This window comes from Aythya marila (assembly GCF_965140915.1).
Source record: "Aythya marila genome assembly, chromosome: 2".
NCBI classification, from domain to species: Eukaryota; Metazoa; Chordata; class Aves; order Anseriformes; family Anatidae; genus Aythya; species Aythya marila.
The window spans coordinates 156,253,445-156,266,232 of NC_139043.1; the positions used below are offsets into that span (position 1 = coordinate 156,253,445).

The 12,788-nt window shown below is 53.5% G+C and overlaps 2 protein-coding genes and 1 pseudogene across 5 annotated transcripts in view; all 3 read left to right on the forward strand.

Annotated features, from left to right (window-relative positions):
* Positions 1–609: 609 nt before the first annotated feature.
* Positions 610–1,180, forward strand: LOC309875775 (feather keratin 1-like; annotated as a pseudogene). The gene is made up of 2 exons: positions 610–726; positions 832–1,180. The product of its transcript is annotated as a feather keratin 1-like (transcript).
* Positions 1,181–4,883: 3,703 nt separating this feature from the next.
* Positions 4,884–5,204, forward strand: LOC309874194 (feather keratin 1-like; the record flags this gene model as incomplete). Its single annotated transcript, XM_082752143.1, has 1 exon — positions 4,884–5,204. One exon carries the CDS (start codon positions 4,884–4,886, stop codon positions 5,202–5,204), a length of 321 nt encoding a protein of 106 aa, XP_082608269.1.
* Positions 5,205–12,136: 6,932 nt separating this feature from the next.
* The window catches only part of ARHGAP39 (Rho GTPase activating protein 39), an 83,081-nt gene continuing 82,429 nt past the window's right edge, over positions 12,137–12,788 (forward strand). For 2 of the 3 annotated variants that reach the window (XM_082754840.1, XM_082754842.1), the window contains exon 1: positions 12,137–12,366. In XM_082754840.1, the coding sequence (XP_082610966.1) occupies positions 12,356–12,366 (11 nt within the window). In that variant the 5' untranslated portion in view covers positions 12,137–12,355. The remainder of the gene's footprint in view (positions 12,367–12,788) is intronic. The other variant, XM_082754841.1, reaches the window with a different exon arrangement.

A 12,788-nucleotide genomic window follows, 5' to 3' on the forward strand; every position in this document is an offset into this window, starting at 1 on the left:
TTTCCCCTTGACGCAAATCCCAAAATCATCCCCAATAACAAGATAGCTCCCACCTGGCCCTTTCCCACACTCCCTCTTGTCCTCTGCCTTTCATGAACCTCAGGACCGCTCACAGACCACACAACTCAGCCCGAGAAATCCCATCAAGCCGAGCGTCAAGCCTTGTGTTCTCTGGGAACTTCAGCTTTGGACGAAAAGGGGGGGAAGCCTATGGTGTCAGGAACCAAGGCCAGTGTAGGACCTACTCACCTCTCATTCCTTCTTTTCATAGCACCCAATTCTATGCCCGATGCTGTCCATTGCAATAACTTGCTGACAGCCACAAAGCCCAGTGTGGCTGGGCCACACCACATGAATGCCACGCAAAGACCTCACTCATGACACCGCACCTCAGCCAGCCCTTGGCCACATCATCTACCTGCCCTCCCATGCACCTTTCCGAAAAATGCTCCAGCCTTTAATTCTCTCACTTTGAAGGTGCCGTCAGCATCTAACACCATGTCCTCACTAGGAGGACATGAAAAGGTCAAGTTGTGGGAAGGACACCACACCCCACCTCTTTACTTGCCAGGCTTTGCAATGGAAGAGCAGCTCACGCCAAATGTTGTCATGCGCAGAGGCTCTCTCGCCCTGCAGGCACTCACGGACCAGCATAAAAGCCGGCCCTGCACCTCGCTCCCTCACACACTCCACCACACGCCTTCTCCCCTGCAAACAACAAGGTGAGTCTAAACCCCGATCCCTTCCTTCACCTGCCTCCCAACACAGTCTCTGCCCCCAACCTCAGCAGCCCTTCCACCTCCCCACTACCATGCTCTCATAAAATCCCAGGCCTCCCCACTCCCTCCACACCACAGACATGTCCTGCTACGACATCTGCCGCCCCTGCGGACCCACCCCGCTGGCTAACAGCTGCAACGAGCCCTGTGTCAGGCAGTGCGAGGACTCCCACGTTGCCATCCAGCCCTCCACCGTCGTGGTCACCCTGCCAGGACCCATCCTCAGCTCCTTCCCCCAGAACACCGCCGTTGGATCCTCCGCATCAGCTGCCGTGGGCAGCAACCTCAGCGCCCAGGGAGTGCCCGTCTCCTCCGGTGGCTTTGGAGGCTTTGGCCTTGGAGGCTTTGGCTTCGGAGGCCTGGGCTGCTTCTCTGGCAGAAGAGCCTGCTACCCCTGCTAAGGACCCACACCAACACCCCTGACAGCAGCTAACAATGCCCTGCAACCAACTTCATGGACTGAGGATGCTCTGCTGCTTGTGCACCTTCCTTTTCATGAGTCTTCCTTAATAAAGTTCTTATGCATGCCAGCCTGACACTCCTCCTTTCTTCACCCAATGCTCTTCATCCAAAGGAACCTAGACAGGCTGGAGAAGCAGGCCCATGTGAACCACATGAGGTTCAACAAGTCCATGTACTGAACGTGGGTCAGGGCAATCCCAGACAGGAGTACAGACTGGGAGAAGAACTCAATGAGAGCAACCTGCAGAGAAGGACTTGGGTTGTTCTGCTGGATGAAAGGCTCTACAATATCCAGCAGTGCACGCCTGCAGCCCACAAGGCCAACTGCATGCAGTGCTGCATCAACAGAGCAGTAACCAGCATAGTGAGGGAGCTGATTGCCCCCCTCTTTTCTGTCCTCATGAGGCTCTACTTTGACCAGCTTTCCTATGAAAGAAGGCTCAGAGAGCTGGGGATGTTCAGCCTGGAGAAGTGAAGGCTCTGCGGAGGCTTCCTTGAGGCCTTTCAGTAGTTAAAGGGGTCTTCACAAAGGATGAAGAATGTCTCTTTACTCGTGTAGATAATGATAGGAGAAGGGGTAATGGTCTTCAACTGAAAAAGGATAGATTTAGACTAGATATTAGGAGGAAAATCTTCACTGTGAGGGTGGTGAGGCAATGGTACAGGTAAGTTGTGGTTACCCCAGCTCCGGTGGTGTTCAAGGCCAGCCTGGTTGGGACCTTGGCCAACGTAATATGGTGGGTGACATCCCTTCCTACGGCAGGGGGCTGGAATAAGATGATCCTTAAAGTTCCAAGAAATTGCGTTCCCCCTTGAAATTCAACTCAAAGAACACCCCAGTGCTTTGGGCCCAGACCTTCTGGACACTCCCACATGTCTGTCCCTGCCCCTCACAAATCTCACAGCCTCTCCCAGGCCTCAACAGACAGCCTGAGGGATTCCCACCAAACTGCATTAAGCCAAAGCCCTTGCTCTCAACGTGCTGACCACAGAAAAGGGAGCATTACGGAGTTGCCAATGCAACCCTTTAGGAAGCATGGCAGGGCTCCCAATGCACTTCATCTTGTCAGCCCTGAGACAGGCCCGCGACTATAACACCCTGCTATGCAAACACCTCTTCTCTGCCTCTTTGGACTGCGGCCCCAGGGACAAGACAGGGGTCTTGCTCCTATACATTTTCTCCCACATACAGCCTCTACATGTAAGAAGGCCACTAAGCCACCAATGAAGCACACCAACAGGGAAAAACAAGGGCTAAACGCAGGCTGGTGAGTTGGGATGAAGGCACGGAGGGAGTGAATGTGATGCAAGTGGTAGCGCATCACACCCAGCATACCTGAGAAGCACTGGCCAACCTACTGTGGATGCCAAACATGGGGGCCTCCTCCTCACAACAAAGCCACCGACCACACCTCCTGAGTGCCAACAACAATGGACAACATCAACAACAAATCGGACAACAATGCACCTCTCCCATGTCTTGAATGCAACATCTATCCACCCCTACATGAACCTTCAAAAGCTATCCTTCAGTCTTTAATACTCTCACTTGAAATGTTCCGCCACTTCCAACATCCTCAACAGGATGAAATGGAGATGGAGCATTGTGGGGAGATCACACCCCACCTCATTACTTGAAGGGTTGTGGCATGTAAGAGCAGCTCATGCCAAATCCTGTCATGTGCAAAGTCTCTCTCACCCTGCAGGTATTCGCTGACCAGCATAAAAGCCAGCCCTTGTCCCTTCTGCAGTTCTGACAAGCTTTGCTGGAATTTTTCACATCTCTTCTTGAAAGAATTACCCATTTCTTGACTTTAAAATCTGACTGCAAGTTGTTCTACTTTTACTTCACCATCAGCATAATCCGTGGCCATCCAAATTAAAGCATTGTTTGATGTATCAGAGGGTATTAAAATCATTTATTTGTTGATAACGTGGTTTGCACACACTTTAAGAACTTGGTCCCTTCTCATTAGGACTCTGTAATATTTCTTCTGTGTATGGAAGATGATCTTTATCTCTCCAACACAACGCTCCTTCCACAGAGCCAGCAGTGAGCTCAGGTGGCCAAGAAGGCCAACAGCATCCTGGCTTGTATAAGAAACAGTGTGGCCAGCAGGGCTAGGGAAGTGATTATCCCCCTGTACTCGGCTCTGGTGAGGCCGCACCTCGAGTACTGTGTTCAGTTTTGGGCCCCTCGCTACAAGAAGGACATGGAGGTGCTCAGAAGAGTCCAGAGAAGGGCAACAAAGCTGGTGAGGGGTCTGGAGAACAAGTCTTACGAGGAGCGGCTGATGGAGCTGGGATTGTTCAACCTGGAAAAGAGGAGGCTCAGGGACGACCTTATCAGGGACAACCTCAAGTCTGACTTCAGTTCTCTAAATCCATGCTTAATACTCCCCATCATGTTCTTATCCTTTGTGTTCTGGGCAGTGCTTCCCAAGAGGATTTCCTTCCACACCTTCCCAGAGACTGATGTCAGGCCAGACAGCCTGCAGTTCCCCAGATATTCCTTCTCTGTCTTGTTCAACATAGGAGTGGGATCAACCTCTTCCAGTCTTCAGGAACCCAGTCGCCATCAACTTTCAAAGAAAGATGAAAGTAGACTTGTGAAGATATCAGCCAGGACTCTCAGCATTTTGTGTGCAACCTGACAGGTCCTGTGCACTTCAGTACATCCAGTGGCACAGTTTCTCCATCTTCCTCAGCAACATGCACTACTCACCTGTCGGACAGCCTGCAAACGGGTCACCTTGGCTAAGAAGTGGAAGGCTTTGATATCACACAACCTTTGAGTTGCAGACCGCAAGGACTTCAACACCCAGCCCAAGAAATTCCATCAAGCAGAGCATCAAGCCTTGTGTTCTCTGGGAACTTCAGCTTTGGACGAAAAGGGGGGGAAGCCTATGGTGTCAGGAACCAAGGCCAGTGTAGGACCTACTCACCTCTCATTCCTTCTTTTCATAGCACCCAATTCTATGCCCGATGCTGTCCATTGCAATAACTTGCTGACAGCCACAAAGCCCAGTGTGGCTGGGCCACACCACATGAATGCCACGCAAAGACCTCACTCATGACACCGCACCTCAGCCAGCCCTTGGCCACATCATCTACCTGCCCTCCCATGCACCTTTCAGAGAAATGCCACGGCCTCTAATACTCTTACTTTGAAGGTGCCGCCAGGATCTAACACCACGTCCTCAAAAGGAGGAAATGAAAAGGTCAACTTGTGGGAAGGACACCACACCTCAACTCATTACTTGCCAGGCTTTGGCATGTAAGAGCAGCTTACGCCAAATCTTGTCATGCACAGACATCTCTCACCCCGCGGGCACTCACGGACCAGCATAAAAGCGGGCCCTGCACCTCGCATCCTCACACACTCCTCCCGACGCCTTCTCCCCTGCACCCAACAAGGTGAGTCTGAACCCCAATCCTTTTCTTCAACCACTCCACGGGGCCCATCTCTCCATATGCCCTCTGCCCCCACACTTAGCAGCCCTTCCACCTCCCCATCTCCATGCTCTCATAAAATCCCAGGCCTCCCTGCTCCCTTGGCCTCCCCCACCACCGCTCCACACACCCCCTATACCCTCTGCCTTCCCAACGCCCTTTCTTCCAGGGATCCTCCACAACACAGACATGTCCTGCTACGACATCTGCCGCCCCTGCGGACCCACCCCGCTGGCTAACAGCTGCAACGAGCCCTGTGTCAGGCAGTGCGAGGACTCCCGCGTCGTCATCCAGCCTCCTACCGTGCTGGTCACCCTGCCAGGACCCATCCTCAGCTCCTTCCCCCAGAACACCGCCGTTGGATCCTCCGCATCAGCTGCCGTGGGCAGCAACCTCAGCGCCCAGGGAGTGTCCATCTCCTCCGGCGGCTTCGGAGGCTTTGGCCTTGGAGGCTTTGGCTTGGGAGGCCTGGGCTGCATCTCTGGCGGAAGAGCCTGCTACCCCTGCTAAGGACCCACGCCAACACCCCTGACAGCAGCCTCCAACACTGTGCCTGCCAGCTCTCAGGCTGAGGACGCTCCTCTGTGCCGCTCATGGCACACGGGCTCACCAGCCGTAGCTCATTCCATGGCACAAGAAAGCCAGCAAGGAAGGAAGGGGCCAGCCCTTGCTGTCAGGAAACATGGCCAGCATACCTCCTTCTTTCTTCCTCTTTCTCCTTTCCGTAGCACCACCACCTGCAGCTGCTACTCTCTGCTGCAATGCCTTGCTCACTAGCACAATCCCTCGGGAAACCTTCTGGGGCTGCTCCTACCACGGAGTAGGGAGACCTTGGGGTCTGGGAAAATCTGCTCTGCGCAAGGAAAATAGGCTGGTGGTTGCCCTCCTGGCACCTCAGAATGTGCACCTTGACGCTCTCTCAGTTTCATGTTTTCCTCAATAAAATCAATCTGCATCCCATATCCTGAAAGCCTCCTCTTGCTTTCTTCTCCCAACGCTCTTCCAACTTCACCAAAAAAGAAAAAAAGAAGAAGAAAAAAAGCAGGGCTCAGAGGTGATCATTGCCCAAGCCCATTGGTGTTCAGGAAGCATTTGGATGATGCTCTTATTTATCTCCTTGTCACTACAATATAAAGACATGATGGTCACCCAGCAGATAAGGAATTGGCTGGATGGCCACATTCCAAGAGTTGCGGTCAACAGCTCAGTGCCCAGGTGGGGATTAGGGAGGAGTGGAGTCTTTATTGAGGCCCTCATTTTTTAGAATCATAGAATTTGAAGGGACCCACAAGGATCATCCAGTCCAACTCCTGGCACCACCCAGATCTACCCAAAGATTCTGACCGTATGACTAAGAGCACAGTCCAAACCCTTCTTAAACTCCAACAGGCTTGGTGCCGTGACCACGTCCCTGGGGAGCCTGTTCCAGAGCACGAGGCAGTGCCTCTCTCTCAAACATGATGCAGAGGTAGCGCTGCTCTTCGGGCCAGGCACCACTTGCTGTAACTTGTGTGCCAGTTCCAGGGACCGTGGCAGTAGCAGTGATGCCACAAGGAATCGAGCATCGTGCTGTTTTCTCCACAGCCTGTTGCCCTTGGGCATTCTGAACCCTCCTCATCTGGAAGCTGCCATCCCATGGGATGCGTTAGACATGGAGAAAAGTGTCCCTGTGCTTGCCTTCAACAACATGCCCCCATCTGCATGTCCCCATAGCCTTTGGCTGATCCTAAAGCATCCCTCTCCCAGGGCCTGCAGAACATTTTGACACCACATGATAAATTTAACTGGGGTGGAGCGGGGAGGCTGGGGCTGGTAAGAGGGAGTTGATGCTGCTGTGGCTTTTGGAAATGTAGCTTGATGGAAGGGTGCATTTATTTTATTTTTTTTTTTTTCATTGCTTCTCTTGTTTAATCATTGGGGGTTTGAGAGACGTTTCAAGTCTTTATATAGCTTAAAAATATTAAAACATAATAAGTCTTCTGTTTCCATGGCAACAGGGACAGCAGGTATTCATGGGCCTGGGATGCTGGCACCCTGCATTCATCACAAGGTTTCCAAGACAGAACAATTTTCTTCAAGGTTCCCAGAAAGCACCGCGCAGAGAGAAGGGAGCCCCGGCCAAATGGCAGCCCCAGGGCTGGAGCAGCGAGCCTGGGGATGTTGCAGCTTGCAGGGACCTGGGGCTCTGGCACCCGTTTATCCATGCCTCCTGCTCGTATCAATGACAGTGACTGATGGCCTGGGCGCTGGTGGGTGGCAGGGGTCTCTGGGACATCATTTGGGAGCCCCCATTGCATCCTGCAGGCAGCTCTGGTTTGCAAAGCAAGCAAACCTCTGCAAAGCAAGCCTGATATCATCACGGACACGGGGCTGCGTGGCTCCCAGCCAGTTGCTGGGCACGTCTGAGCCTCCCCAGCTCTGCCCCTCCAGGCACTGCCTCCCTGCTCTCCCAGGATGAAAATGGAAGAGAAGGCAAAGCCTTTCCCTGATTTTTGTGCAAGCTGCTTGCCAGTGGGATTTGGCGAGCCACAGACCTGTGGGAGCTGGTCAGCCATACACCAAGGGGATTAGGTGAGCCACGTTCAATCCCTTTTTCATTAAAGTTTCAGAGTTTCCCCCGTGAAGGCATCTGAAGCAAAGGACAAAGCACGGTCAGCTATAACACTCTTCACAAAGCTAGGGCACATTTGTGTGATTTGTGGGATTTACACCTCAGGGCTGTCGGCATCCTCGTGAGCGATCCTCAAATTAAAAGCACGAGCTGGCAAGTTTGTTCTCTGCTGTTTGCTCCGGAAACGCCGCGGGAATGGGGTCTTAGCTCGAGAGCGGGTGGAAATGCGGCACCAGAGCTGCTGCTGGGCTCTGATCTTCTAAACCCATCGCCGGTGCTCTGTCCAGTGGGCATGGCTAAAAAAAAGTGCAAAAATTTCCCTCGCATGACAAGGAGCCCAAGGGGGGTACAGAGGCATGGCGGGGCTCTGCCTCGAAGGAGCCCGTGACAAACTCCTTTGGGTCTCCAAGCCTCCTGGAGCAGGACGTCGCTGGAGGATCTGCAGGCAATCAGCAGGTGGACCCACGGGACCCCACTGCTTTGGCCACCTCAAGGGATGTTCCTCCAGGGGTCCCTCTGCATGAAGTCGGATTTTGGGATCCTCATTGAGGCTGCTTGCTTGCTATGCCTCGTGCTGCTCAGAGCTCCACCCGCAAGCCCTAGGGATGCGCGGATGCATCTGTTCCTTTTTTTTTTTTTTTTTTTAATGGAAAATGAACAAGGCTTTTTTTGTAAGTAGAATTCGAGGAGCCGTCGTTCCCTGGGCAGCTGAAGTGTGTTTGATCGTGTTTAAGTGACACTGCAGGGGCTGAAAACGCGTTAGTTAAGTAATTACGGGAAAGCTTTAAAATTCAGCACCGAACTGGGTCCAAATTTTCATGTTTCCGATGGGTTAAAACATGCAGGTGACACACGTCGCTCGTTGTGACCATGTCCCCGGGTCGCAAAGCTCCAGCATCCGGAGCCACGAAATGTCCTGGCAAAATCAGTCTGCAAAATACAGACAGATAAAAAGCTGTGAGCATGGACGAATGACTCTGCTAACCCAGAAGGTTACACGATAGGACCCAAATCTTACATTTTTTTAGAGAAAATCCCACTATGTGAGCTACGTGTGGCTCAGGGCTTTGAGCCTGCTCCTGCACTGGAAATCTGGCTTTCTGGAGGTGCTGGGCAGGGTGCAGAAAACCTCGGCTGCGACGCCAATATCTTCTTTAATGATGAGGATGATGGGGCAGAGCCTTCCCTCAGCAAGGTTGAAGGTGACACCAGACTGGGTGGATCACCACAGGGCCGTGCTGCCATCCAGAGGGACCGGGACAGGCTGGAGGAAACGGGCTGATGGCGATCTCCTGGGGTTCAGCCAGGAAAAATTGGGGAAAAAAAAAAAAAAAAAAACAGGCACCGTGGCATCCTGGAGACGGGGTCACCCCTGGATTGGGGACACGTCCCCTGTCCCCTGTGGAGCACAGTGGTGCAGACCAGCCTGCACTGGGATGAGCGACTGGGTTAACTGGGGACGTGTGCCTTCACGTCAGCGGATCCCCGATCAATGCGATTCTCCTGGGGGCTGTTCACATGCTGCAGTTAATGCACGGCAGCGAGGGGTGAAGGGGACATCCCTGGCCTGCCGGGCTCTGCCCTGCTGTCCCCAGGGTTTGGGGTGGGGGTCAGGGGGCTGCTTTCCACCTTCGTCTCCAAAAGGTTGGAGGTAAAAGGTCTTGGTTGGGTTTGTGGCTCTAGAATGGGAGGAATGATCCTAAATGGGAGGAATCACCCTAAATGGGAGGAATCACCCTAAGTGGGAATGACCCTAAACAGGAGGAATCACCCAAAGTGGGAGGAATGATCCTAAATGGGAGGAATCACCCTAAACGGGAAGAATGACCCTAAATGGGAGGAATCACCCTAAGTGGGAATGACCCTAAATGGGAAGAATGACCCTAAATGGGAGGAATGACCCTAAATGGAAGGAATGATCCTAAATGGGAGGAATGACCCTAAACGGGAAGAATGACCCTAAGTGATTTTGGCCAAATTCCTTCAAATTCACAAGTCGGGATTTAGATTCGGGCTGGAAACCTCTTTTTTTTTTTTTTTTGTGGGTGGTTTGGTGCCGGCCGCTGCCGACGAACTGAAGGAAACGAGCTGCTGCTTCTCCAAATTCCGCATTTTTTTAATTAATTCCTGAGTATGTTTTGAAGGGGTCAAAAGCTGCCCCCTGCCACGGATGTGGGTGGAGGTCAGGGGGGGCTGTGGGGCATGGGGAGCGCCCTGTGATGCACAAATCCCGGGGCACCAGGTGCTGTGGGGCCCCGGCTTTGTGCTTTTGCATGTGCAAGTGCACGTGTGCATGCGTGTGTGCACCGAGCAGTGCATATATGTGTGCAATGTTGCACGCTGCATGTGCACGGGTGTATAGACAGGGATGCGTGGTGTGCAAGCACTGCATGTGTGTGCAACGGGTACACAGCCCTGCGGGTGTGCACACACATGTGCAATGTGCACAGAGATGCAGTGTGCACACTGGGTGAGAGGTGTATATAGTGCTACGGGTGTGCATGTGCACACATATGTGCAGCGTGCATGTGTGTGCACTGTGTGCAACAAGTGTATAGACCTAATGGTGTGTACATGCACACTTACATGTGGTGTGTGCATAGGTGCATGTGTGTGCGCTGTGTGCAGTGTCCTATGAGTGAGCATGTGCAATGTGCACACATGGATGTGTGTGAACCTTGTGCAACGTGCATATAGCCCTACAGGTGTGTGTATGCACACTTACATGCGGTGTGCACACACGTGCATGTGTGTGCACTGCATGCAATGTGTATATAGCCCTATGGGTGTATGTATGCACACTTATATGCGGTGTGCACACATGTGCATGTGTGTGAATCTCGTGCAACATGCATATAGCCCTATGGGTGTGTGGATGCACACTTATATGCGGTGTGCACACATGTGCACATGTGTGAACCTCGTGCAACATGCATATAGCCCTACAGGTGTGTGTATGCACACTTGCATATGGTGTGCACACATGTGCATGTGTGTGCACACATGTGCAGTGTCCTATGGGTATGTAAGTGTAATGTGCACGTATGTGCATGCGTGTGCACTCCATGCAACGTGCATATAGCCCTATGGGTGCATTTATGCACACTTATATGCGGTGTGCACACATGTGCACGTGTGTGAACCTCGTGCAACATGCATATAGCCCTACGGGTGTGTGTATGCACGCAATGTGGATGCATGTGCACTGCGTGCAACATGCATATAGCCCTAGGGGTGTGTATATGCACACTTGTATGCAGTATGCACACAAGAACATGTGTGTGCACTGCGTGCAACATGCATATAGCCCTACGGGTGTGTGCATGCACTCTTAAATGCGGTGTGCATGTATGTGCATGTGTGTGCACTGCGTGCAACACGCATATAGCCCTACAGTTGTGTGCATGCACACTTACATGCGGTGTGCACACATGTGCATGTGTGTGCACTGCGTGCAACATGCATATAGCCCTATGGGTGTGTGCATGCACTCTTATATGCGGTGTGCACACATGTGCATGTATGTGCACTGCGTGCAATGTGTATATAGTCCGACAGATGTGTGTATGCACACTTATATGTGGTGTGCACACATGTGCGTGTGTATGCACTGCGTGCAACACGCATATAGCCCTACAGTTGTGTGCATGCACACTTACATGCGGTGTGCACGTATGTGCATGTGTGTGCAATGCATGCAACATGCATATAGCCCTACAGGTGTGTGTATGCACACTTACACGTGGTGTGCACATGTGCATGTGTGTGCACTGTGTGTTGTGTCCTATGGGTATGTAAGTGCAATGTACACACATGTGCATGTGTGTGAACCTCATGCAACGTGCATATAGACCTACGGGTGTGTATATGCACACTTATATGTCGTGTGCACGTATGTGCATGTGTGTGCACTGTGTGTAATGTGTATATAGCCCTACGGGTGTGGGTATGCACACTTACATGCGGTGTGCACACATGTGCATGCATGTGCACTGTGTGTTGTGTCCTATGGGTATGTAAGTGCAATGTGCACACATGTGCATGTGTGTGAACGTCATGCAACATGCATATAGACCTACGGGTGTGTATATGCACACTTATATGTGGTGTGCACATATGTGCATGTGTGTGCAATGCATGTAACATGCATATAGCCCTATGGGTGTGTGCATGCACACTTATATGCAGTGTGCACATATATGCATGTGTGTGCATGTGTGCTGTGTGCATGTGACCGTGCAGCGTGTATGTGTGTGTAAATGCACGTGTGTGTGCTGTATGTGCACATGTATGCACCATACATGCACCATACGTGCACAGTGTGTAAGCCAGGTGTACCCATGTGCTCACGTGCATGCACTTTGCACACTGTACGGCGTGCGTGCATCTGTGCGCAGCGTGCTTGCACGCATACATGCACACGCACCGCGTGCATGCCTGCACTTTTTAACCTAAAAGAGGGCAGATTTGGCTCAGACGTGAGAAATTCATTGCTGGGGCTGCCCAGGGCGAGCCCACTGCTGCGCGGCCCGAATCGCGCGATTCCTCCCCAAAAAACCCCCTTCCCCCTCCCTCCCCCCTCACCCTCATCCCCCCCCCTTTTCCCCGCGCGCGGACTACAACGCGCGGACTACAACTCCCAGCACCCCCCGCGGCTCCCCCCTCCCTCCTGCGGGGGCGGGCGGGCGGGCGGGCGGGAGAAGGGGCGTGGCTTGAGGCCCCCGGCCCCGCCCCCTTGGCCGCTCCCTATTGGCTGCGGCGCCGTTGTCGCTGGTGACGGGGGGACGCGGCGGGGCCGCGGCGCGAGCGCCGGCCTCAGTCGGGCGGAGGCGGCGGCGGCGGCGGCTGCGGGGGGAGCGGGGTCCGCGCGCGCGCGCGCTCCGGCGCGCGTGGCGGCGGCGGGGGGGTGGTGGGGGGGGCCGGGATTTATTTATTTTTTTTTTTTATTTTTTTGGGGGGTAAATTGGGTGAAATAAAGGTCCATGAGCCATGGGAGCTTGCACCGGGAGCCGGGCCGGGGCCGCCGGCGGGCGGTAGGGCCGCCGGGAACATGGCGGAGAGGTGAGAGCCGGCATCGCGATGTGGGGGGGGGGGGGGGGGGGGGGATTTTGGGGGGGTTTTGGGGGTGATAAAAAGGCCCAGACCCCCCCCCGGTATCCCCGAGGTGGGATCTGGCTCCCTTTTTATCCCCCACCCCCCCCTATATATCCATATGGGGGGTCCCCCTTTTTTTGGGGGGGGGGGTTTTGCCCCCCCCCCCAAATTTGGGGGGAGGGTGGGTGAGCCCCCCCCATATTTTTTTTTGGGGTGGGGGTTGGATGCATGCAGGGGGCACCATTTAATTTGGGGGGGGGCCCTATGTGCTCTGGGGGGGGTGCGCTTAGACTTTCATTGGTACCCCCCCCCCTTTTTGGGGTCCTATGGGGGGGGGTCCCAGCCCAGCCCTGCCCCCCCCCCATCATTTTTGGGGTCTATAGGGTTGG